We start from the raw sequence: 25,447 nt of genomic DNA on the forward strand, positions 1-25,447 counted from the left end.
TGAACAACTCTCATAAAAACACAGGTTTTTCATGCCAAGTTCCTGGCAACCAGATGATTACAGAAACAGGCTTCAAGATTGGCTGCCTCTGTAACATCCCTCCCCCCCGCCAACCTACATAGAAAATATGAATCAAATTCATATTAAAAACAAACATGACATTTATTCAAGAAAGTAAGGAAGCAAACTGGGATGAGAAGAGAATAAGGAGAAGCAATGAAGTTGTACAGAAATAATAGTAAAATATATACTTTAATTGAGCATACTAATGGAACAACAACTTTGCTTAGTGTCACCCTTTTTCCACAGTACAACTTTGTCAACCCTAAAGATGCCCCATCTGATTTTTTCCCCTTTTTTGGCTTTTGCCTAGATATTGGAGGCATCTTGATTTGATTTAATATTTTACCCTATTCTTCTATCCATGGACACACAAAGCAACTTACAAAGTTAAGAGATACAATAGTCAGTAGAACAGGCATGGGGAACCATCATTCATATTCCCTGCTGAGGTGCTCTTCAGGAGGTTGGGGAGCGCATGTCATCAGTGGGTTTGTTTTGTTTGTTTGTTGCATTTGTATACCGCCCCATAGCCGAAGCTCTCTGGGCGGTTTACAACCATTAAAAACATTAAAAACAAATATGCTATTTTTTTCCTTTACATCTGCCGGTAAGAAAGTGGATGTGCTAGATCAGTACCTGGCTTTGGTAATGGACTGAATGAGAGCCAATAAACTGAAGCTCAATCTATAAAAGATTGAGGCACTCTTTGTGGGCAGTTCCTACACTGGATAGGACAGGTGGATTTCAATCTGTCCTCCTAAAGGACCAGGTGTGCAACTTTGGGTACTTCTTGCTGTTGCAAGAGGCCCAAGTGGCCTCAGTGGTGTGGAGTGCCTTCCACTAGCTTTGGCTGGTGAATCAACTTCAACCTTATCTGGATAGGGATAACCTAGATTCAGTTGTCTATGCTCTGGTATCCTCTAGGTTAGATTAATGCAATGTATTATACATGGGACTGCCTTTTAAGACAGTTCAGAAACTATAGCTAGTGCAGAATTCAGCTCTCAGATTGCTAACTGGGACCAGAAGGTCTAAGCATATTACACCGATTCTGGTCCACCTGCACTGTCTACCAATCAGTTTCTAGGCTCAAAGTGCTGGCTTTGACTTATAAAGCCATCATTGTTCGTTTTAGGCACCAGGCTGTTTATGTACCTAGGCTTTTGGTGGTTATGTAGCCTCTACTGTGGTGCTATCTTTCAGTGGGGTGGGATATGAGTTGTCTTTCTTACTGTATGGTTGGATGAGCATTTTAGGAATTTTGCAATGGGGATCAAAGCAGGCCACTTATCAAGTGAATTTTGGATTCAAGGAACATTTGACTATAGCTTAGTTGACTGGTACACCAACCCGATCTCTCACAATATCCTGCCTTCATCTGACCAGTAATAACAAACTCTGGCTAGCAGGCCTTTCTGTGCCCAGACAGAATAGAAGTTGACTAGTGGCTAATGGATAACCAATTGTTTTTGAAGTCAAAATATCTTTTACCAAAATGGACCACTGCAACACTCACCAACCCAAGTGTAGACACAAACAGTAAAGCAACCAGCTGGGTCAAAATCTCTGCTATACAAGCCAAGACATTTTTAAAAAGGTTATACAGCCTTAGCAGAGCTGAGCATTCCATGCAGTGCAGAAACAGTAGCAGGCTTGTGAAGATTCTCTCTTTTGCAGTTAGGGTAAAGTATCTGGAAAAACAAAGTCAAAAGAATGGGGCAGCATACACACCATATATTTAAAGCATATATAAAGTACATTCTCTTACCCCACCCCCTCAAGAATCCTGGAACTGTAGTTTATCCCACACACAGCTACAATTACCAGCACCCTTAATAGACTACAAGTCCCAGGATTCCTTGGGAGAAAATGTGCTTTAAATGTATGGTGCATACATAGCCTGGGTCAAGAGCCTGTGCCTGCACCTATGATTTGTAAGCATCAGAACACCAAATCCCACTCAGCTACAAGGCTTACTGGGTGACCCTGTTGCCATCTCTCAGTCACTCTAACCCATCTCTCATGACTGGTGTGATAACAAAGCAAGGGGGGCAGATATAACACTCTGGCCTCCTTGGAATAATGGTAGTGATTGACTGGTAGGTAGCTAGATTCTATTACCTACCAACAGCATTAATATTTTAAAATGGCTCAGAAGCCATAGACAATAGGGATGGACTTATTCTCTCTCCTCCTTGGAAGCTTCAGATGTAGAATTTTTCTACAGTACAGGGGAGAGCAAATTTCTCACTTGCCATTGAGCCCAGGTACGAACATTTCCAATGGAGTCACACACACCCCAGTTGCACTGCAAGCAACTACCTGCCTACAGGTGTCACAGGGCCACAGCTACTTTTAGCTATCCAGTAGTGCTTACTGAGAACAATTGAACTGGGACAAGGAAATGACATTACCCAGACTTAATCTCAAAAAGGAAGGAGTGGCTAGGCATGATACAGAGTAAGTGTTAAAGGAACTGGGACAAAAGAGCTGGTATTACGATCTCCAGAGAGTGAGAGACTGGAAGGGGAAACTAGAAAAATGAGTGCCAAGGATTAAAGTGATACCCCGCTCCCAAAGGATGGGGTAGAATCTTCCAGGAAAAAAGGAAGCTGCTTTCTATCATTAGGCCATTGGTTCATCAAGCTCAGTATTGTTGGCACTGACTGGTAGCAGCCTTCCAGAGTTTCAGACAAGAGTCAGCTACACACATAACAGGTGTAGGGGGAAAAGTTAAAGGAGAAATAACACAAATTAACAAGGAATAAATTAAACCCCCCAAAAGGAAGTAACCCACCTGGCTGGAGTATAACAAGACGCATGAGGAAGCTGTGCAACCCAGTAAAGCTGTCACCACCTCCTGAGACCAAAACATAACAGAAAGTCCCTTTTACCCTCCAAGATAGTCAAACATCCAGCTCTCTCCCACAGAAATGGCGGTGGGAAGTCCAATCCTGCCTCAAAGAATTAGACTTGCCATCACCATTTTACAGGGTTAGCACTGAAAAACTGGAACACAACTGTATCCAGTGAATAGAGCACAAGGTGCTAGGGTAGTAATTTAATTAGAATTATTCTTCCTGTAGCCTGGCATATTATACTTCAGGGCATTTCTCTCATGGAAACCAAAACAGCCGCAGACAGAAAGATACTAGAAAGGGAGCCATAATAACTACCAGCATTTTAAAGAACTATTTGAAATGCAAGTCTATTGTACAAAAGGGTGACTGGACTGCATTAGCTTTACACAGCAACATTGGGCTATGCTGCAAGCTTGTCATAGACTACTATCTGTGTTTTATTGTATCTAGATAATATTTTTGTCTCTAGATATTGTATCTTTTTCTGTCAGCTTGCCTTGAACTTTTTTGAAAAGTTTTGTATATAGACACAGATACCGTCAAGCTAACTTATTTTAAAAAACAAAAGATGGAATGCCAATTAAAAATAAATAAATAAGCCACTCTCTCAGCCAGTAAGAGTAGACTACACCACAGGGCTGTCCTAAAACCTTCTCCCTCAGCCTTAACTTGCAATATGGGGATAACACTGGATTACCTATAATAAGCCACTCTCCGTGAAGCCTCATTACAAGGGCCTTTCTCCATAGCACATTAAGTGTTTAAAATCTGACATTTTGTGGGCGAAGAAAAGACATTTAGAAAGAGGGACAGGCGCTTCTCGGTTAAGCTCTGTATTTGTTTCCCACGAGCAGCGACCAAAGTGGTCTTAAATGTAACACAGGAAGTCCCGTCTCCAGATAAAGGAATTATCAGACTTTCCATTTAGGAGCTTTCTCTACTTTGACGGGCAGGTCCAGAGCCAATGGTAACAGCCAGACTCAAAAGGCACAGCCCCACCCACCCTTGAGGTACCGAGCGGAAGGCTACGACATTTGGAACCGCCGGAATTGGCGCAGCAGCAAAGCAAGGAGATGGAATCACCGGTGAGGGATGAGGGGGGGGGGGTCCTCAGGTCCCCCCGGAGGAGAGGGTGGTGGACGGCGCCTGCGTTGATGGGAGGCGTGCTGAATAGTCCCCGCTATACGCTGTATGGCCCTTCCCACAATGCCCCGCTCAGGGTTTGGTGGGTGCGGTTCCTTGCGTCCCCTTGGCGGGGTTAAAAGTATGACCGGACTCCTTCTTCCCTCTCTCCTTCCCACCCACCCCCCCGCTAACTACCCGTGTATATTATTCCTGCAATGGGATGCCCGTCCCTGTCCAAAGTTACCAGCTTCCACTCTGTCCAGCAAACATTCAACAAGTGAAACTTCCCCAAATATGAGTAGGAAATGGTGGAAGCTTTGCCTCTTGGATGTGTTCCTGTTGTGGAAGTCTTGCGGGGAGGTGCCAACAACTTCTCAGTTCCATCTCTCCATTTACCAAAAAAAAGTTGATGCCTGTTAGAGTACTTCAACATCCCCACCCCCAAACACACACACAGTGTGGGAACCATCACAACTCCGAAATATTGTTTTTTTTAAAAAAGGTTTGGACCTGGAATTGCAAAACCACTGTAACAACTGAATATGGCACTAATTTAAGTTGCTACAAATGGAAACCCTTGAGGTTGAGGATAAGAAAGGATGGGTTATTTTGTTCCTTGTCCACTCCATTATTGGGATAAGGTACCTCAGCGTCCAATCTCTCCCCATTCCCCCATCATCTGGGAGATGAAGGAAGTGCTCAGCTCCCTTTATGTTATAAAGCAACTGTTGCTCAGAAGAGCATTGAACTCAAAAGTGTTGCACTGAAGGAGATCTGTTGCTTTAAAGCAGGAGTGGCTAACCTGTGGCTCTCAGGCTCTAGTCCAGACTCCCTTTGCTCTGGTCTGGGGGGGAGGGATTTAAATGGGGGGTGTCCCTCTGTCCACAGCATGGCATCAGCATCAGTCTGCCAGCCTGGAGCTCCCTGTTCTGCCTGCCTGCCAGGTGGGTGGAAGTGCCACCAGTAGGATTCCTGTCAGCAGCAGCCCACAGAAAGCCCCCAAATCGAGCATTGTGGGGACAGAGAGGGGCTGATCCAGTCCTAGATCCACAGGAATGGGAGTTAGCCTCACTGTTAATGGCATTGTGCCATTGCTGCACCAGCTCCAGGGTGGCACCCTGGCCAGTGTAAACAGTAGCCCCGCCACTCCGTTAAGCAGCACCTCTGCTCAGGGTGTGGACTGTGGTCTCAGTGATGTTGGACTCAATCTCCCATAATCTCTGGCTGTTGGGGTCTGAGAGGAGGTGGAGTCCAACAATATCTGGAAGGCCACAGGTTCCCCACGCTTGCTTTTAGAGGCAACCACAGAACAGAGAGGAAAACTAGGTGGGGAGACTTTTCTTGGACTCACTGCCCCCCACCCCCGTCCACCATGCTTCATCCCCACTGATGGCATGAAGGAACCATTCATGAGCAAGGAAGGCAAGGGGGGCTGTTCTTTCCTTCCCTCCTGCTACGTAGCTGCAAAGGCAAATGGTGCCTACATGAATGGGGAACTCCCCTCTCCTCTCCATGTGATCTTCACTCATAGATACCCTATTTTAGAAAAATACATGGTCTGAACTCACATGAGGCTAGCTCCCTGCTGAAGCTAAGCAGGGTCAGGTCTGGTCAGTACCTGGATGGGAGACCTCGTGGAAACCATATGTAAGCCGCCTTGGGTTTCTATGATGAAAAGAAAGGCAGGGTATAAATGTAATAAATTAAATAAATAAATAAACCTGGAGACAAAATGTTGGAACATGAGGTTATGAGGTTCAGTATTCCAGCTAGCTGTGTCTTGTTTCAGAATACTCCATTCCACCACCCCAAAACAGCTAGTCAGCATTCTATGCTCACTGAGTGTTCTCAGTCCTCATTAGACCATTTGGTTCCCTCCCCACTGGACAAGAGATTTTCCTAATTTTTTCTGTGTGTGAATCTGCAAACTTTTGGGGTTCTCCCATCCCTGCTGATGCCATATAAGGATCCACGCTCACTCCTGAACTTTGTAAATAAAGGGATTGATAACTTTTCTGATATTACTGCATGATGGTCTGGCCTGGCCTTCCAAAGCAGATAGTGTGCTGGATGCAGCTTTTGAAACTTTGTCCTTCCTCAGAGTGTATTTCCGTTGGTGCCAGGCATAGAGTGTCATTCATTAACTTGGGCTGGGTTAATAAATACCTTGGCAGTTTAAAGGGCACCTCTGCTGTTTAAAACCTGTAACTTTGTACAGAAGAAACTTCTTAGTTTCATCCCTTTCAAAAGCAAACTATCAAAACAGACATGAAATGCCCAACTCTGTCTTATTTTGGATTGTAAACTGGAGTTGAAACATAAAGAAGATTTGTGTCACCTTACAGACTAAGGACTCCAAAAGTTCCAAAAGAAAGGAGTTTTAAATAGTACAGGTGCTGTATCCGGGAGGGGGGGGGAAGAGACTGAAAAGGAAAACTGAGTAGAAGACAGAGAAGCATACACCCTATCTCATACGGCAGCCTCATTTGCTGGGAAGGAGGCAGTGAGCATCTCTTCTACGTACAGCAGTGATGCAGCCCTTTCCTTTGTTCACATGGTTACACCGGCTTTGGGAAAAAGTGAGGAGCAGCTGCTACAGCCATCTATCCTGCAGAAGGCACAAGGCCATGTCTGTTATGTCTCCAGCTAGCTGTGTGCTCTCTTTCCTCCAGCTCACCAAAAGGGCCCCATCTCACATGTTTCCTGCCTGCTGCTTGAGCTTCTAGCCTAGAAGCAGTTGTTTCCTGCCCTGAGCTAATTGCAAGCATGCTTGTGTTGCTTTTCCCTGGAGTCTGTCCCAACTAATTATGCCGCTGCTTTCTTTTCTCTTTTTCTTATAACTGCAGTTGCTGAATGATGCAGAGGAAGTAGCCGCTTTGTACCGTGAGCTTAGCCAGTTCCCATCTCTTTCCAGTGCCTGTATTGGGCCTGAGATAACAACTCAGTATGGTGGGAAATACTGCACCATTTACACAGGTAAACCATCTCCCTTATTCTGCTGACATCATTTGAGACCTGTATTGTTTTTAACAGTGTTGTAAGTCTCTTGGAGACCTTCGGGTAGCAAGCGACTAACAATTCAAATAAAATAATAAAACAATTTTTATTATTATCATTATTATTGCTCTGTAGAAATGAGATGTGTATTGTGGCCATGATTATATTTTTCCCCTACCTTGCTCTTGAACCATCACTCCTGTAGGCAAGGTAAACCAAGAAACTAGTTGTCAGCACCAGGCTTTCTCTAGCTTTGACTGGCGAGTTCCTGTGTTTCAATACCATCAATTTTTTACCTTTCTCGGATGATCACGAGGAATAAAGCCTAAAAGTAGTTGCTATTGGCAGTCCTGAGTGTGGACCAGGTATGGGATTGGTGGACCTTTAACTATAATACATACATACATACATACATACATATACTTCATAGGCCACCCTACAATCGAAGTTCTCTGGGCAGCTTACAGGGATTTTTAAAAAACCCTAAAATTAACAATAAAACAAAGTACAACCAGTGTGTACAGCCTTCAAGTCGATTCCGACTTATGGCGACCCTATGAATATGGCTTTCATGGTAAGTGGCATTCAGAGGTGGTTTACCATTGCCTTTCTGTGAGGCTGACTAGCAGTGACTGACCCAAGGTCACCCAGTAAGCTTCATGGCTGCATGGGGATTTGAACCCTGGGCTCCCAGGCCATAGTCCAACACTAACCACTATGCCACACTGGCTGCCTACAATACTATTATAAAACCAGAAATCACTTTAAAACAGAGGTCACTGGTGTGAAGGCACATGAGGTGAAGCTAAGGTCTGGTCAGTGCCTGGATGGGTGACTGTCTGGGTACCACATGTATAACACCTTTGATTCTGTGACGGAAGAAAGGTGGGATATAAATGTAAGGAAATATTCAGTAAATGAAACTTTGTAGCAACAAATCAGTTTGAAGCTGAGGACTGGGGAATAAGATCCACAGAAGTACAGTATAAAACCATAGCTTAAAATATGCCCAGGAAAATAGTTATTTGTCTGGTATTGGAAAAATATTAAAGTAGGTGACAGGTGAGCTTATGTAAAGGAGGGAGGCTCATCTTGTCTTCTCCTGGTTGGTCTTGCCTGCAGTGGGGAAGAGGAAGATAGGACAATGACTTCTGGTCTTTTCCAGTTTGTTGTTGTGGTTGTTTTGAGGTTTGGGTTTTTTTGTGCACGATGAAGGGAAGGTTGGTTCTCACTATGGGGTCCTGCTGGGAGGAAGGGCAGAATATCAGTCAAATAATAAATAAATAAACATGGCAGGCTAGACAGAAACTGAGTTCTTTCTCTCTGTTTCAGAGTGGTCCCAGCGAGATTTGGAAAGAGCTGAAAATGTGAAATTCTGCCGTCAATACCTCATCTTCCACGACAGCCAGTCCATTGTGTACTCAAGCCCCTCTGGCAGTTGCACTGAAATCAAGGGAGAGTAAGTCTCCATTTATTGTGTTTCACCATCCTTTCTGCAGAAATGCCAGACCAGTGCCAAAGCTGAATGTGGTCTCCTGAAGTCCCGGGGAATTCCCCCAGAGATCAGTGTAGCCTTGAGTCTCCAGTGTCAGTAGTAAGAGAAATTCCATTTTCTGCATCAAGGCAATCCAAATCCTGTATTGAGGTCAAATTGTCTTATTTTGAAAATATTGACATTCCATAATTTTGGTCCAAAGGGACCTCTAAGGCAGCTTATGGAAAATTAAAACTGTATAAAATCAGGAAAACAATTTTTAAGTGCAGTGCACCTTTATCTATCATATCCAGCAGCATCAGAAAAAAGGCTATAATAAAACGTAAATCTGTAAACCTCTGCAGCAGAAAATACTGCTTGTGCAGGTACTTCCAGAAAATCCAGATTTTCACTGCTGCTCAAAAGACAAGCAAGCAGGCCTTAGTTGGGAGGGTGCTCAATAGCTGTGGCACCAATCTTAAAAGGCCCTGTCTTCTTGTGCCTACCTGCCTCTCATCTCAAGGCAGGGGGACGTGGCTGTTGACTTGAGCATATGGGGAAATGTGTGGGATGTGGTGGTCCTTACATTACATTATATATATTTCCAAACATATACTTTATTATCAAATAACAATGGGGGTAACCCTCATAAACCACTCATCCCCTTCACTCTCTTGCTTGGTGTCCATCCAAAGCCCCTTGGGTAAGACTTCCTTGTGCGATGTATTTGCTGTCCCTTGCAGCTGCAGTAGCCCTACCTTGCTCTCAGAGCACAGGCTGTTCCTCCCAGAATAGGGCTGGGGAGAAACCAGGCCCAGCCAGCTTGGCTAGTGATCTGGTACGATGGGGAGTTGGGAGTTCAGCAACATCTGGAGGGCTGCATGTTCCTCATACCTGTCCTGGAAGGATGGTCACAGGCTGAGCTGCCTTTCCATCTCTCCTGGCACATGCCTTCATCTTTCCGTATGCTAACCACGTTGCTTTCCCTCTTAGGCTGCTCAGCCGGGACTCTCCTAGTGGAGCACAGAAAGCTGTACTGCGAAAGACTAATAACAGCAAAGGCGAGGAAAAACAGTTCCTTGAGGTATACCAGGTTGGAGGAAGGGATCCCTTCTAGACCAAAAGGACTTGCTCCTGTCTATCTAGCATTTTTGAAACATGTAATGTAGAGCCTTTAGAGATGATCAGCCCTTTCATTCCCAGAACAACATGGCTTTTTATTCTGCCCATTTTTTCAGCTGCACAATACTGATTCTCCAGCTGGTCACTGTTTACAACTGTGCCATCATCATGCTTCCAACTTAGGAGGCAGTTGTGCGGCAGCCTTTATTTGAGTGGCTTTTGTTTCTTTTCGGTGGAAGGGAAGGGATAAGCTCATGGCTCTGTCATGTGGCTTGGAATAGATCCAAGAAGATATTGGATACCTGAGCAAGGGGGCTCAGAGACTAAAGATTCAATGTCTCTGCTCCCACAGGTGTGGGAGAAGAACCGCAAGGTGAAGAGCATTGAGTTGACATCCCTGGAGAAGCACGGCCAAGTGTATGAGGATGGTGAGGCTTCCTGCAGCTCTCCTTCAGTTTGTAAGAGTCACGTGCATAGCCAGGCCCCCACACACCTCGTTTCCTTGGCACTTGTGGTGGTGATGGTGAGGTGTCCTTGAGTATTCCTAATAAGGAGAGTTCTTTTTGTCATGTTTGAAGAGAGGACTTGGGAAATCTAGACTATTATTGGGTGACTGAAAAATATGGGGGGTGATGGTTTTACGTAGGGCAGCAAGGATCAGTGGGATGCTCCTGGTCCTGGCATCTTTGGTTGAGAAGATCAGTCAGTGATGCACTTGAATCTATGGTTATGTTGTTCCCTCCCCCAGACCAATTTGGCTGCTTGGCTTGGTCACACTCAGAGACGCACCTTCTCTACGTGGCGGAGAAGAAGCGCCCCAAGGCTGAGTCGTTCTTTAAACCAAAAGCTCCAGAGCTGAGCAGTGAAGAGGAACTGACCAAGTCAGACAGACGAGATAAAGCCATTAAGGTAGGATGAGTTTCTGGTTTGCCTAGTGTCCTGCAAGCCAGTATTTCAATTTCTGTTCACTGATGTCATCATTTATTTGTATGCCATTTTTCCATGCTCAAAGCAGCTCACAACATCAAAAAGGTTTCATTAGAGAATTTGCTAACACAACACATTACAAAATTTTACAAAATTTTAATAATCATGTAAATGATAGCCTAATGAAAGCATTACATATTAGTAAATATACAATAAAATTAAACAATCCATAATTCATAATAAGGTCTAAGAATAAACATACAAGAACATAATCAAAAAAGGAAAAATAATATATTTCTAAAACCAAATCTTGATTCCAACAAAACCCTAAGCCATACCCATCCCAATGGTTTCTAGGCACCTTGAGCTGCACAAGCAGCATCTGTAGCTGGATTCACAGTGAGCGAACTTCCACACTTTTAGTGCATAGCAAGCAGAAAGGACAGGATGATTATCCTGAATATGGGACTTTTGAATATAGTTTTCAGTTTTATCATTCTCACAAACTGCTCTTGCCAGGCATGCTACTTAATAACCAAGTGCTTTGAATTCCAAGCATTGGATATCAGCCACTCCACTGACCCAGCCTGCATCCATGTTCATGGCAGATTTTTCTGCTGAAAGCCAGCCTTTTGCTGTTCATACAGCACATGACATTAGGCCCTAATGCATTTTCCCATTCCCACCATTTTGACCTATGAAAAATTGCCCTAATGTCATGGTTTGGAGGCCTCATTTATATTTGAAATGTGGTACAGCTGCTGCTTCCATCTCGAACGTTGGTTCTGAGAGAGCAGCTGCTTCCAAGGTGATACGCCTGCAGTGGAATGGCTGAATTTGTAAGCAAGCGTGTGTGCATACTTGCATTCTGTCTTGACTGATGCAAAGTTGAAAACCAGTGATGCAACTCCTGGCAGCCTGCCAGACAGCTGAGGATTCCTTTGCAAACACTCGGTGTGTCTCAGGGGGCCTCTGCATTCTCATTTCTCTTTTCCCAGGGAGAGCAGTTTGTGTTCTATGAAGACTGGGGGGAGTCCCTGGTGGCTAAAAGCATCCCTGTACTGTGTGTATTGGACATTGAGAGCAACAATGTGTCAGTTCTGGAGAGTGTGCCAGAGCACATCTCCCCTGGGCAGGTGAGTACAAGGCAACTAGGGAGATGGTTAGCACCCTGCAGCCCAATTATACTTGGATAAGGGTTTCCTTTTATTTTAAAATGTATTTATTTACAATACTTTTGCCTGCTTTATCACCCCAAGAAGCTCTCAAAGCAGCTTACAAAAAATTCTGACGAGTCTGGGAATTAGTTGGATTATTACAGACGTAGCACTTTGAACCTGTCTCCCCCTGCATGCTGGAGATGTTGTAAAATGCGAGGGTGGTATTCGGTGCTAGTAGACCCAACTGAAGGAAATATTTTATTTATTTATTTATTATTTGATTTCTATCCCGCCCTTCCTCCCAGCAGGAGCCCAGGGCGCCAATGACAGGTTCATTAATTTCAGTGGGTCTACTCTTAGTAGGACTTAGTTCTAATACAACCTCTTAGACTTAACTGCCTGTGCATGCTTGACTTTGCATTTCTTTTTCCCCTAGGCCTTCTGGACTCCTGGTGACACAGGGGTGGTGTTTACAGGATGGTGGCATGAGCCCTTCCGTCTAGGGTTGAGGCACTGCACCAATCGCAGGTAAGTTTCCTGCCAGAACCACTAATAATCCTAGTGGGCTTAACCCTCTATATTAGGAGAGGGATGGAGGATCAACTGATAGGGAAGTGTGCCTAGGGATATTAGATGCACTTGAAGGGAGGTATGATGGTGGTCCTGTGACTAAGAAGGAGCTGTGTGGCTTCCTGCAGATGAAGTAGGTTCCCAGATTAGACTTGGGCCCTCTTCCCTTCTAGGCCTTGCCCATTTTCTGTATGAGAACCACTCTGCTGCCTCATCAGGAAGAAGTTAGCTGGGCTAGTATTCCTGAGCTGAGAAGGCAGGTGCCTTTTCTTTTCTCTCCCCACCCCCCCACCTTGGCCAGTCTGCTCTCCCATGTAACCACCACTTCTGTTTTGTGCTTCTCCTTCCAGATCAGCTCTCTTCTATGTGGACCTGACAGGCGGCCGTTGTGGTGAGAGATGTGCTGCTGGTTTTTTGTTTCCCAATCATAGTCCTTCTCATAGTCCTCTCTTAATTCACTGTCTCCCTTCCTATTGTAGAGCTGTTATCAGATGACACCAAGGCCATTTGGTCTCCACGCTTGAGCCCAGACCAATGTCGCATCGTATACCTGGAGAACCAGGCTTCTGGGCCACACCAACAGTGCAGCCGTCTCTGCATGGTGAGTCCTGTGTTTGAGCCTTGGCTATTTGCATGACAGACCATTAGACTCTTGCTCTCTGTATAGGTGCAGGGAATACTTCTGAACTGGGCCCTGAGGCAGCAGGGACCCAGGTGCTGAGCTTTCATTTAAAAAAGTAAATCTCAGAAGAGTTATGAAGCAAAATGTGGAGGTATCAATCTAACCTACTGTTTTGTGAGAAATGAGCCTCCTCCTGCCTATCAGTGTTTTTAGCCAAGGGGTGAAGTCACAAATGTGAATGGCTAAGAATGTTATAGTAAAAATATTAGTCACACACAGATCAGGGAAGAGCAAATTACAGCTTCAAAATGGTTTGCATCTCATGAAAATTAAGTTATTTGCATAGTTTGGAACTGGACAGGAGGAACACAGAGTTGTTGCACGTTTAATCATTGTGTCAGGCAGAAATTCAACAGGTTAAGTCTTTTCTAGTATGGAAATACAACTGTGGCAAAAATTTCACTTGTTCACCTTCTGTCTGTCAGACAGTATGTGTGACCCCCACAGAAGAGAACGCCAATTTGCATACATGTGCATACGGCCAAAGCATATGCAAATTTATGCCCTCTTCTGCAAATGAGGCAGAAGGCCCAAACCCCATACAGAAAATCCTTGTGGAGGAGTCACTATTTTATTAAGCTGTTGGGGTTTTTCTGGGCTTTGACGTTGTGAATCTGATGTGTGAGAGATCAAAGCTCTGTGCGAGCCTGAGTTAATTCTCCCATGGTGTCAACTGCAATTGGGAATCCATATTTGCTGGCAGGGATTTTGAGGGTTGCTTCTTGAAGAACCTGGTCAGAAGAATTGAGGCAGAATTCTGTGACGAGAGCATAAAAAGAACTGGCATTGTCCAAGTAGAACCATCACGTTAGCTCTTCCTATGCTGCAAGTGATGCTTTGACACAGGCCTCCTGAATAATGAAGCGCTGCAGTGCCCCTTTCTCAGTAGCAGCATATGCTGAAAGAGACCACCTCAGCTCTAGGATTCTGAGGGGCATGTCTTGATGTTTAAAAAGACTTGTGGGGCAGGAAGATGTGCTGTGCCGCATCCTTTTCTGACTTCTTTTGATTTCTTCTCCTCCCCCCCCCCCCAGTATGACTGGTACACAAAGCTCACTTCTGTCGTGGTGGAGATTGTGCCTCGGCAGAGCCAAGGTAGGTATTATGACAGCACTGGTGCTCCCAGGATATTTAGTGGAGAAGTTTGGATAGGACTTGGAAGAGATCTGATGGAACCCTATGAATGTGCCAAGAATTCCTTATGCATCAACAAAGGCAAATATTATGATCACTGCATATTATGCATACTCGCATATCTTGTTCAAAATCCCCTACATTTATCATTGTAACTACAGGAGTGTGGACTATGAAATTCTTTAGTAGGACTTTGAGTGGTTTTGGGGAAACAAGGTAGTGTGAAGGAGAAGCTAAAGAAGGAGAATCTGAGGAAGAAGGGGAAAGCAATAAGCGTTGGGGAAATGTATTGAAGATTAACCACAGGCTGCTCATGGCTTCTTCTCAGTTAGGTTTTCTTGGGAAATATCCCTTGGAAGCAGCACCAGGATCTTTGTTTTTCTGAGGCTTGGAATCAGCTAGGGGTCCTATTGCTTGTGTAAGTGGTTTTCTGCAGGGTTTTTCTACCAATTCTTTCAGGATCTGAAAATCCACATCCTCTTTGTCATAAGAAAAGCAGGCTCGGATTGATCCTGCCTGTGGAATATTATTATTATTTTATTATTATTATTAAATTTATTTATATACCACATTTTCCACAAACGCACATGTGCTCAAAGTGGTTCATACAAATAGTCCAAATGCAATAGCACAACACATAATAAAAAGTATAATCACTACATTAAGAAAATATATATACATATACATATACATCAAAGCATAAATTAGCATAAAGCTCAACAACAAAGCCAAAGCAAAAATATTTAAAAACTAATCCCCAGGCTGATACAAAAATCTCTTCCATCACCCGAACCCCCATAGCTCAACCTAAAGGGCCAGAAAGTCTTCTGAAAGAAGCTGCGTTTGAAGGCTTCTAGGGCTGGAGGGTGGGGCAAGGCAGGTGGAAATAGCCTCCCCTGATGACAGACCAAGTCTGTCCCCTCCCTCCTCCAGACATTGAGTTATATCCAACAATATCAGGGGGGCCTGCTGCAAAGAAGGATTAGTTCACATATTTGTGAAGGGGAATGGTATCAGGGCTGACCCGACCATTAGGTAGAGTGAGGTGGGCCATCTCACGCAGCAGGTTTCTTTGGTACCATGAAAAGGCAGAAAATTGCCAATAACTTAATTTAGTTTATTTGTATTATTTTTACACCATTTGGATGTTTTGTCTTGGTTTCAGAATTTCATGGGCCATTTCTGAAGCAGCAGGGGGTGATGGAGCTTACCATGTGTACTCCACGGCCCAGTTCCCAGTGCACTCCTTGTGTCTTACTGCAGTGGGGCAGCTGCAGTTTCAGTGAACATGCTTTTATCTCTTATAGGTGAATTCACTGGAATCTATAGCACAGCGCTGTCTGAGCACTGCTGGGCAGCAGATAGCCAGAGGGTTGTGCTGGACACAATTCAGCGTAGCAGACAGGTAAGAATGGATTGCAGAATACCTTGAGCTTTAGCTTGAAGCTAGAGGTAGTTTGAGTAGGCTAATCACTATGGGCACCTCCAAACAAAGAATATCTTAGGTGTCAGGCACATTGAACGAGCACATCTGACATCTATAAGCAACGTGGGGATCTCTGACTGATCCAAATAACAAAACAGGATTATAGCACCATCAGAACATTTGGCTCATTCCAAATAGTGTTGTAGAGAAAGGATTGTCTTGAAAATCTGGTGGAGCCTTGCTCCTGTGTGTGTGCATATTGATTCATTGTGACGCCGCTTCTTGCATGAGAAGCTGCTGTCTGGAGCTGCAACCAAGAGTATATCTCTCCCATGCTCTCTTTTCCTCTAGGAGCTGATTGTGGTGGATACATCATCAGGCACTGTGTGTTCTCTCACCAAGGGTAAGTACCAACCATGGTGGCCTGGTCCTCCATAATTAGCTTCTTCTTTCCAGTAACACAAGTCTACATCGCATCCTGCTGCTGCTTAGCAGAGAAATCCCATGATGTAAGCTTTGACATAAGTCAGTGTGAGGGCTTACAAGGATTTTACAGAGCAGGAACAGAAATCGAGGCTACAAAAGGGGGGAAAGATACAACTTGATTGTACTGAATACAAAGCAAAGTTAATTGCCGCATTTTCAGCAAAGGAAGATGGCCCATCCTCTGAACTTCAGGAGAAGTGAGTCCTAAACTTTTTAGACCAGTTTAGCACAAGGCTTTGCCAATGGAACAGGCAGACTGCCTTTTGCAGTCTTTGTTCAGGGAATTCTTCAAACTTATCTTCAGTTAACACAACTGGAGCTAATTGTGTTTAATGTTATCACTTGCTTAGATTTTGATTTTTCTCCTCCGCCCTCCTCCAGACATTGAGTTATATCCAACAAATTCTGCTCATGCAATGGAACTTTCCTTTCCTCTCCTCCTCCCTCCCCCTCGCTCTAGATTACTCAAGTATTGAGTAGACCAAGCCAGTGGACTTCCACTTAGAAACCAGTCCATACCAAATTAATCAGTCAAGTCCCCTCTATTCTCAACTTGGAAGATTCTCTTTTCGTTTTATACCAAATACTTTGGATGCAACCCATTGTGTTGCATATTCCTTTTTGTTTGTTTGTTTTTTATTAACGGCAAGCATATACATAAAGCTGCACATAGATTCAGAGCAAAAGCTTTGCTCGTGTCAAGCCAGGTTTGCTCAGGCCTAAAGTTTTGCTCATGTCAGGACAGCTTGTCTGGCCCTGAGTTGTCAAATGCTAATGTACCAGGTCAGAAAAAAAGTGGTAAGTAATGTATGTTCAGCCTGAGCACGGAATACAGGGGGAAAGAGGGGCAGTGATGCTGCAGGGGTGAGACTGGGCTGGGACCATCAGGGACAAGCTTTTCCACCTGCCTTGCCCCCTCACCCCTGCTCTTAGTGATGTTTTTCTGGGGATTCTCCTTTACCAGGAAGATGAATGCTTTTGGTTTTTAGCTGCTGTTGCTAGGATTTTGTTGGCTAGAATTTTTGTAAATTGTATTGTTTTCACTTGTATTTTGTATTTGTGTTTTTCTATTTGTGTGTAAGCTGCCTTGGGGGCCTTTTTGGCCAAAAGGTGGCCTAGAAATATAACATAACATGGAACTTTGGTCTTTTACCTACCTAGGTTCCCATCCTGGAAGCTGGGCTTTGCTCACCGTTGACCGAGATCTGCTGGTGGCCAGATTTTCCACTCCAAACTGTCCTCCCATGCTAGTAAGTGCCCAATGGCTAGAGGTTTGGCAGAGGGACTTAGGTTTGACACCCCTCAGAACTGCTATTGCAGTCATTATAAAATAATAAGTTGTTTCTATCCCTATACATTTTACCTAGGGTTACCCAAATATTAAAATAAATCAAGCCAGTGGACTTAGGAACCAATCCATACCAAATTAATCAGTCAAGTCTCCTCTGTTCTCAACTTGGAAGATTCTGTTTTCATTTTGTGCCAAAAATTTGTTTGTGTGTGATTAAACAAATTTGTAGTCAGGATGCAGCATGCTGTTATATATGAGCTTAGTTTATTTTCTTTTGGTAATTCTGAGGAGGTGATGGGCATTGTGATGCCTACAACATGTGGTGTTTCCTCTGCTAAGGCATTTACAGCTAAAGCTTGAAACAGTAGAGGCTTTAGGGTCAAGGATTGTCAGTATGTGATGTTTAAGAGCAGAATACAAGAATACAGATATGAGATTGCGTGTGTACCCAAGTGTATTTGTCCTAAACATCTCTATCTTGTTAGCAATGTTGGTCTTTCTCCCCTCCATTTCCATTGGACTTGCCTCTTGTCTTCTTTTCAGACATCTGATATGTGCTGCTATTTAGAGTGATATGCTCTGTTCCTCAGATTCTAGATTACCTTCTCTAGCCAAGTCTCCTAAATGAGAGTGGTGGTGGATTCCTCTTTACTTCAGCTGAGTACATATTTCCTCTTGCTGTAGATGGTGGCCTTCCTACCTCCTTCTGGCAAGGAAGCTGAAGTGAACTGGGTGTGCCTGGAAGAAGCCAGCCCAATTCAAGAAATCACTTGGGATATCCGTACTCTGCAGCCTCCTCAAGAACAGGACAACCCCCAGTATGGTGAGTGCCTAGAGAGGAAAAATTGGGCAGATGTTGCCAGATGTCACTGGCTTTCATTCCCTGCTCTGAGCTGAGGAAGAATTTGAGCACTGGGGTTGTGATACACAGATTGTGTGTCAACTTTCACCTGGCCTACAAACGGTGGTCTTCCTTCACAGCGGGCCTCAATTTTGAATCCATCCTACTCCAGCCCACTCAGGTGCCAGTGAAGACCAAGTTTCCATTAGTGGTTTCACCTCATGGTAAGTGCTTTGTCTTCTTCCCTCCCCTCCTCCTCATTCAAGGCATGGTGTAATTCCTTTCACCATTCATCTCACCGTCACTCCCATCTTTCTTGTCCTTTGCAGGCGGGCCACATTCAGTGTTCACCAGCAGCTGGATGCTGTACCCAGCAGTGCTGTGTCGAATGGGGTTTGCTGTGCTGCTGGGTGAGTGATAGTCTGGGGCATTCCTAAGTCACCCAACGGGCTGCTGGGATCTTAGTATATCCTAGAACAGTATACCATAGTTAGGGGTGCTGAGTGTGGACTGTCACTGGATCCTCTCTCACACAGGTGGTAAATGAGTGGTAGTGCTGTTCAGATTGCTTGCTCTTCTTCCTGCCTAGTCTGTTGTTTCATTGGGGCATCCCAGCTGAGGGTGCAAGGGGAGTGAAACATGAGGAGGAATGGCACAAGAAGCATGCCCACTCCTCTGGAAAGTAGCAGTTGCACTTTGGGGGATAGGGACTGCTATGGGTGATAATAGGCTACTTTAGGTGGTAAGAGCTGGAGGTTCCTGCCATGGTGTCATCCTCCCATTAGAAGAGGCATCCCCATGCTTAGTAGTTGTGCAACTTCTTGGAGGACAGTGAGCTTGTGGCTGGCAAAGAACTGGCAGTCTCAATGAGCCTGTTTTTCCCTCCCTAAGTGAATTATCGAGGATCACTGGGCTTTGGCCAGGACAGTGTGGACTCTTTACCAGGGAATGTGGGCAGTCAGGATGTCAAGGACGTGCAGGTAAGAGGGGTCCAATCCTCCCTCCATCCCCAGTCGGAGACCGGGGGCAGGGGCAGATCTATGTATCTCTTCACTGAGTGGAGAAACAGGTACATAGCATGGTGGTTATGTTGGGAAGGAGATTCAGCCTAACCCCTGCCAAGGATGGTAAATCTTTATATTTCATGTACCTGCAGTTTTACCAGTTCAAATTATTGACAAGGCACATAGTACAATCCTTATGGGACTGTACCACTTTTGAAAATGTAATGTGCTTGTTTTGCATGTGCAGGGCCAGAGAGCTTTTAAGAAAGGGATGCATTCAAACATGTGATTTCCCCCCTCCCCCCGGCTACTTATTGAGGTGGTATAGTCCTATGAGGATTGTATCAGATATTCTGCTGACAGCCAATTCTCAGTCCAAATGTCCAGAGCTCTGATTAAGATGCTGCAACCCTGTTATTTTTTACCCCTTAGTATTGTTGCACACCACCTCTTCTCTTTTTTGCAGTTCTGTGTGGAAAGGGTGCTACAGGAAGAACTGATGGATGCACAGAGAGTAGCCTTGCTTGGTGGCTCCCATGGAGGCTTCCTATCCTGCCATCTCATTGGCCAATACCCTGGCATTTACAAGGCTTGCGTGGCCAGGAATCCTGTGGTCAATGTGGCCTCCATGGTTGGAAGCACTGACATCCCTGACTGGTGTGTACTCAAGGCACCCTGAACAGCTACACGCCCATGGCTACTGTAATGAGGACTTAAGAAGAGCCCTGCTGGATCAGACCAAAGGCCCATTTAGCCTAGCATCCTTTTCTCACAGTGGCCAACCAAATACCAATGGGAAGTGCGCAATAGCACTCTCCCCATTTGCAATTCCCAGCAAACTGGTATTTAGAGACATTACAGGCTTGTCCTACTCAGAGTAGACCCACAGAAATTAATAAACTTAAGTTAGTCATGTGCATTAACTTCAGTAGCCCTACTCTGGGTAGGGCTAGAATTGGATACAGCAGTGGAGGAAGAACATAGCCTTTGTGGTTAGTAGCCATTCATGACCTTATCCTCTGTGCATTTGCCTAATTGTCTTTTTAAAACGTTTTGAAGCCCCAAATGTTATAGTCTTCCCTCATGAGGGAGTTGTTCCAGCCCCACTATCATTTTGGTTGCCCTTTTATGAACCTTTTCTTTTACAGTATCTTTTTTGAGGGGAGGCAACAGTATTACAAGTGTGGTCTCACCATTGGTTTGAATAATGGCATGATGATATTGGCAGTTTATTTATTTTATTTATTATTTATTTTTAAAACTTATATACCGCCCGACTAGCAATAGCTCTCTGGGCGGTGAACATAGATACAATAAAATACAATATAGTACAAAAACATCAGTCTAAAATCAAATTTCACAATCTAAAAACAGCAAAGGCTAAAATCAAATTACGAACATTACAATCATTAACAAAAAATTAAAATGCCTCGGAGTAGAGAAAGGTTTTAACCTGGCGCCGAAAGGATGATAGTGTCGGCGTCAGGCGAACCTCCTCGGGGAGACTATTCCATAGTTCGGGGGCCACCACTGAGAAGGCCCTTGATCTTGTCACTGCCCTCCGGGCCTCCCTATGAGTCGGGACCCCGAGGAGGGCCTTTGTAGCAGACCGTAGTGTACGAGCCGGTTCATAGCGGGAGAGGCGTTCCGACAGATATCGAGGTCCCGCGCCGTATAAGGCTTTATAGGTTAATACCAACACTTTGAATTTGGCCCGGAAGCGTATTGGAAACCAGTGCAAGCGGTCCAAAGCAGGTGTTACATGGTCAGACCGCTTCGTTCTTGTTAGCAGTCTGGCCGCCGCATTTTGCACCAGCTGTAGCTTCCGAACCATCTTCAGAGGTAGCCCTACGTAGAGCGCATTAAAGTAATCCAAACGTGAGGTTACCAGAGCATGTACTACTGATGTAAGATCCTCCTTACTCAGGTAGGGACGTAGCTGGGCTACCAATCGAAGTTGGTAGAACGCATTCCGTGCCACCGAGGCTACATGAGCCTCAAGTGACAGGGAAGAGTCTAGAACGACTCCCAGACTACGAACCTGTTCCTTTAGGGGGAGTGTAACCCCATCCAGGACAGGATATGTATCCACCATCTGATTGGAAAAACCATCCACCAACAGCATCTCAGTCTTATCAGGATTGAGTCTCAGTTTGTTAGTTCTCATCCAGTCCATTGTCGCGTCCAGGCAATGGTTCAGCACATTGACCGCCTCACCTGAGGAAGATGAAAAGGAGAAGTAGAGCTGCGTGTCATCAGCGTACTGGTGACAACGCACTCCAAAACTCCTGATGACCGCACCCAACGGCTTCATATAGATGTTAAAAAGCATGGGAGACAAAACCGAACCCTGCGGGACCCCACATTGGAGTACCCACGGTGTCGAGCAATGTTCCCCAAGCACTATCTTCTGGAGTCGGCCTGCCAAGTAGGAGCGGAACCACTGCCACGCAGTGCCTCCAACTCCCAACTCCGCAAGCCTCTCCAGAAGGATACCATGGTCGATGGTATCAAAAGCCGCTGAGAGATGAAGGAGAATCAACAGAGTTACAGTCCCTCTGTCTCTCTCCCGACATAGATCATCAAACAGGGCGACCAAGGCCGTCTCAGTGCCGAAACCGGGCCTGAAACCCGATTGAAATGGATCTAGATAATCGGTTTCATCCAATAGCGCCTGGAGCTGGTCAGCAACCACTCGTTCCAAGATATTGCCGAGATATGGAACATTTGCCACTGGTCTGTAGCTGCTGAAATCCTCTGGGTCCAGGGAAGGCTTTTTCAGGAGTGGTCTCACTGCTGCCTCCTTCAGACAGCCAGGGACCACTCCCTCTTGCAAGGAGGCATTTATCACTTCCCTGGCCCAGCCAACTGTTCCCTCCTTGCCAGTTTTTATTAGCCAAGAGGGGCAAGGATCTAGTACCGAAGTGGTTGCACGTACCTGTCCAAGCACCTTGTCCACGTCCTCGAACTGAACCGACTGAAACTCATCCAACAAAACATGATAAGACTGTGCACCAGACACCTCACTAGGGTTAACTGCTATAAAATGAGAGTCTAGGTCCCGATGCATGCGTAAGATCTTATGCTGGAAGTGCTCAGCAAACTCATTGCAGCTGGCCACCGAAGTATCTACAGTGTCCTGAAGGCCTAGATGGAGTAGCCCTTGGACAACTCTAAAAAGCTCCGCTGGGCGGGAGAGAGATGCCTTAATAGTGGCAGCAAAATATTGTTTTTTCGCCGCCCTCACCGCTCCTATATACCGCTTGGTGAAAGCACAAACCAGCGTATAGTTGCATTCATCAGGAGTTCGTCTCCATCTCCGCTCAAGCTGCCTCCTATCTTGCTTCATCGCCCTCAACTCTGGAGTATACCAAGGAGCTGAATGAGCTCTGCAAAGGAGAGGGCGCGCAGGAGCAATCGTGTCGACAGCCCGGGCCATCTCCGCATTCCACAGATTAACCAGGGCTTCAACAGGAGCGCCAGCCCTATCAGCCGGAAAATCCCCCAGAGCCCTTTGAAAACCTTCAGGATTCATTAGTCTCCGGGGGCGGACCAATTTAATAGGTCCCCCACCCTTGCGGAGGGAAAAGGTCGCTGAAAGTCTAAACTTCAGCAAGCAGTGATCTGTCCATGACAAAGGGAGAGATGTAAAACTCCCCACATCCAGATCACTTGCATTTGCATTTGCATCAGTTGCATTTCCAATCCTTTTCCTAATTATCTCTAGCATGGAATTTGCTTTTTTCACAGCTGCCACATACTGGATCAGCATCTTCAGCGAGCTATCCACTACGACCCCAAGATCTTGTTCCTGCTCAGTCACTGCCAGTTCAGACCACATGAGTGTACATGTGAAATTTAAATATATTTGTTTCAGTGTGCATCACCTTACGCTTGCTTACATTGAATTGCATTTGCCTATTTACTGTCCATTAATCGACTTTGGAGATATCCTGTTGGAGATCCTTATAATCCCTTTTTTGTTTTAATCACCTTGAACAACTTAGTATCATCAGCAAACTTGAGTCTAAATCATGAATGAATAGATTAAAAAGCACTGGTCCCAATACTGATCCTTGGGTTACTCCACTTTTGACATTTCTCCACTTTCCATTTATTCCTTCCCTCTGCTTCCTGTTTCTTAACCTGTCCTTACTGATATTTGCTGTCCTACTTCTTCTAGGTGCCTGACCGAGGCTGGCTTGCCCTATGACCATGCTGCTCTCCCAGATCCCAGACATGGGACAGAGATGCTGCTTCGTTCGCCTATGCAGTATGTTGACAAGGTACAATATACACACACTCTCCCCTCCCATCTCCACATCCATTGGTCTGAGAATCCCCATGCTTTCGCTTTTTCAGTTTCCTGGCTTTGGTTTCCAACATCTACCTTGACAGCCTTGCACTTTTCCCCTTTAGGTTCAGACACCTGTTCTTTTAATGATAGGAGAGGAAGATAGACGTGTACCCCCCAAGCAAGGCTTGGAGTATTACCGTGCTCTCAAGGCCAGGGGCGTTGCCACCCGGTAAGCATATTAGGCATGTTTGGGAAGTAATGCAAAGGAACTGGTTGCACAAGGCTCTATGGGGCAAAGGGAGGATGGTCAAGAGACTAGAAATATATGGGATGGGACTGGGGCAGAGGGAGATAATTATGTGTGGGCAGAAGGTCTGGTAAGAGACGGTGGTATGGACAGTAATGGCATTATGGCTAATGTTTGTTTCTGTCTGTCTCTTTCTAGGATGCTGCTTTACTCAGGCAATAGCCATGCACTCTCTGGTGTGGAGGCTGAGGCAGATGGCTTCATGAATATTGCACTCTGGCTGATCCAGTACTTAAAATGATGACTACAAAAGCTGGCCTACGCCTTTTGTAACCTACTTCCATTTTAAGCAGTGCGACTAGCCAACAAAGATCCAAGTCACTTCAATTTCAAAAGCCACTGTAGATACTGGTTACTTTGGTACCTTCATTCATCATATCCAGAGCCTGAATAAGTACATGACAGTGACTCAGTACAAGAATAAGTGATATGTCCTCATTTGTGCCAGAAGTCACATTCATCACACACTTTACCAGATCTTGCACTCCTATTAATAGTTCCACCATAGTGAGTGGCTATTTGGAACTGTCCGGTGCTGGAGTCTTGAGAAATGGTCCTATTGAATGTTAATAGAATCTCTGTCTTTAGCCCTGGTCTTGGGGGACAGAACTGGAGCAGGTGAGCCACAAAGAGTCCATCTGCAAAAAGCAAATAAATAAAGCATGCTTGGTTGTCTAAGACTTCTCTCTCCTAACTTTTGAGTGGCTGGCTGGCATAGTGTATTACTTAGAGATTGTGAATGACTGGGGTTTGTCAGCTACTGAGATGCAAACTTCATTGAAGAATTGTGGATATTTTTGGAAAGAAAAAGATAGTGGGACTAGCAATTTTTAACTCGATAGAAAAAGTGATGATTCACAAAGGGATTTCTGGAATGTAATGCAGTCTTTTTAAAGATGGACACATAGTAACTATACCTTACTCTTCAGATCTCCTTCCATCCAGCCTGTAGCTACAGATGTCGCCAGGAATGAAACTGATCATAATACATATGAACCTCTTGTGCCATGTTGTCACAGAAGTAATTCCTGCTTGTCATTTTGTTGTATTTTTCCCTCTTGCATGTACTTTAGATATTGTTTTCTCTTACACATAAATTGACTCTGATACAATATCCTGGAAGCAGGCTCTACAGTTGGCCCATCACTTGAATAAAGTGGGAATGCAGGGACCCCTAACCCAAGCGGCTGGTGGTTTCTGTTAGAATAACCTACAGTCATCCCAACCTTCTTGCCACTTGCTATTTTCAGTGGTTTTCTCCAGTCCCTCAGCAGTTTTCTCCTGCTTGCTTCTGAAAAAAATGCAAGTAGTTTTTCTTTATTTGTCCACTTTTCAATTTGTCCACTTTCAATCCACTTCATTTTCCTCTTGCGCGGAATACTGACGCAAACACATTATTTATTGAATAAATAATTAGTGAGATAACAAATATGAAGCACTTTGAGCACCTGAAGTGTGTACTATAAATGCCAAGTAGTACTATGGAGAAATCTCAAATTGAGCAAGAGGGCATCTAATATCAGTGCACTTAGGTATATCATTAATTTCGCCATTCTTTTCTGGGGCTAATCCAGAAACATCCCATAAAAGTATTAACCTGTTTCCACAGTTCTGTTTCAGTAACATTAAGGTAAATCCCAATGTAGCATCATTTTTCAAGGAAGATTAGCTGCCTGTTGT

At 44.8% G+C, this 25,447-nt stretch overlaps 1 protein-coding gene across 2 annotated transcripts; it reads left to right on the forward strand.

Annotated features, from left to right (window-relative positions):
- The first annotated feature begins 6,487 nt into the window (after positions 1-6,487).
- APEH (acylaminoacyl-peptide hydrolase) lies at positions 6,488-24,445 on the forward strand. Of its 2 annotated transcripts, none has more exons than XM_061617819.1 (22): positions 6,488-6,628; positions 6,896-7,025; positions 8,379-8,505; positions 9,514-9,604; positions 9,995-10,100; positions 10,391-10,551; positions 11,568-11,705; positions 12,166-12,257; positions 12,650-12,690; positions 12,779-12,900; positions 14,016-14,076; positions 15,423-15,520; positions 15,893-15,944; positions 17,189-17,277; positions 18,003-18,141; positions 18,300-18,383; positions 18,489-18,569; positions 19,051-19,139; positions 19,630-19,820; positions 23,347-23,449; positions 23,583-23,689; positions 23,906-24,445. In XM_061617819.1, the coding sequence occupies exons 1-22, from the start codon at positions 6,581-6,583 to the stop codon at positions 24,006-24,008; spliced, it is 2,253 nt and encodes a 750-aa protein (XP_061473803.1). In that variant the 5' UTR covers positions 6,488-6,580; the 3' UTR covers positions 24,009-24,445. The 2 variants fall into 2 exon arrangements, with proteins under 2 accessions (XP_061473803.1, XP_061473804.1); XM_061617820.1 differs by having other exon boundaries at positions 6,490-6,628; positions 9,995-10,070.
- Positions 24,446-25,447: the final 1,002 nt, after the last annotated feature.

The sequence above is a fragment of the Rhineura floridana genome, chromosome 3 (assembly GCF_030035675.1).
Source record: "Rhineura floridana isolate rRhiFlo1 chromosome 3, rRhiFlo1.hap2, whole genome shotgun sequence".
NCBI classification, from domain to species: domain Eukaryota; kingdom Metazoa; phylum Chordata; class Lepidosauria; order Squamata; family Rhineuridae; genus Rhineura; species Rhineura floridana.

What these genes read in the sequence shown, in the direction of transcription:
- APEH (XM_061617819.1), top strand. Translation starts at nt 6,581, where the DNA reads ATGCAGCCCTTTCCTTTGTTCACATGGTTACACCGGCTTTGGGAAAAA. An exon ending in CAAACTGTCCTCCCATGCTA is followed by an intron (nt 17,278 to 18,002) that starts GTAAGTGCCCAA and finishes CTCTTGCTGTAG; the next exon opens with ATGGTGGCCTTCCTACCTCC. An exon ending in CTATGCAGTATGTTGACAAG is followed by an intron (nt 23,450 to 23,582) that starts GTACAATATACA and finishes TTTCCCCTTTAG; the next exon opens with GTTCAGACACCTGTTCTTTT.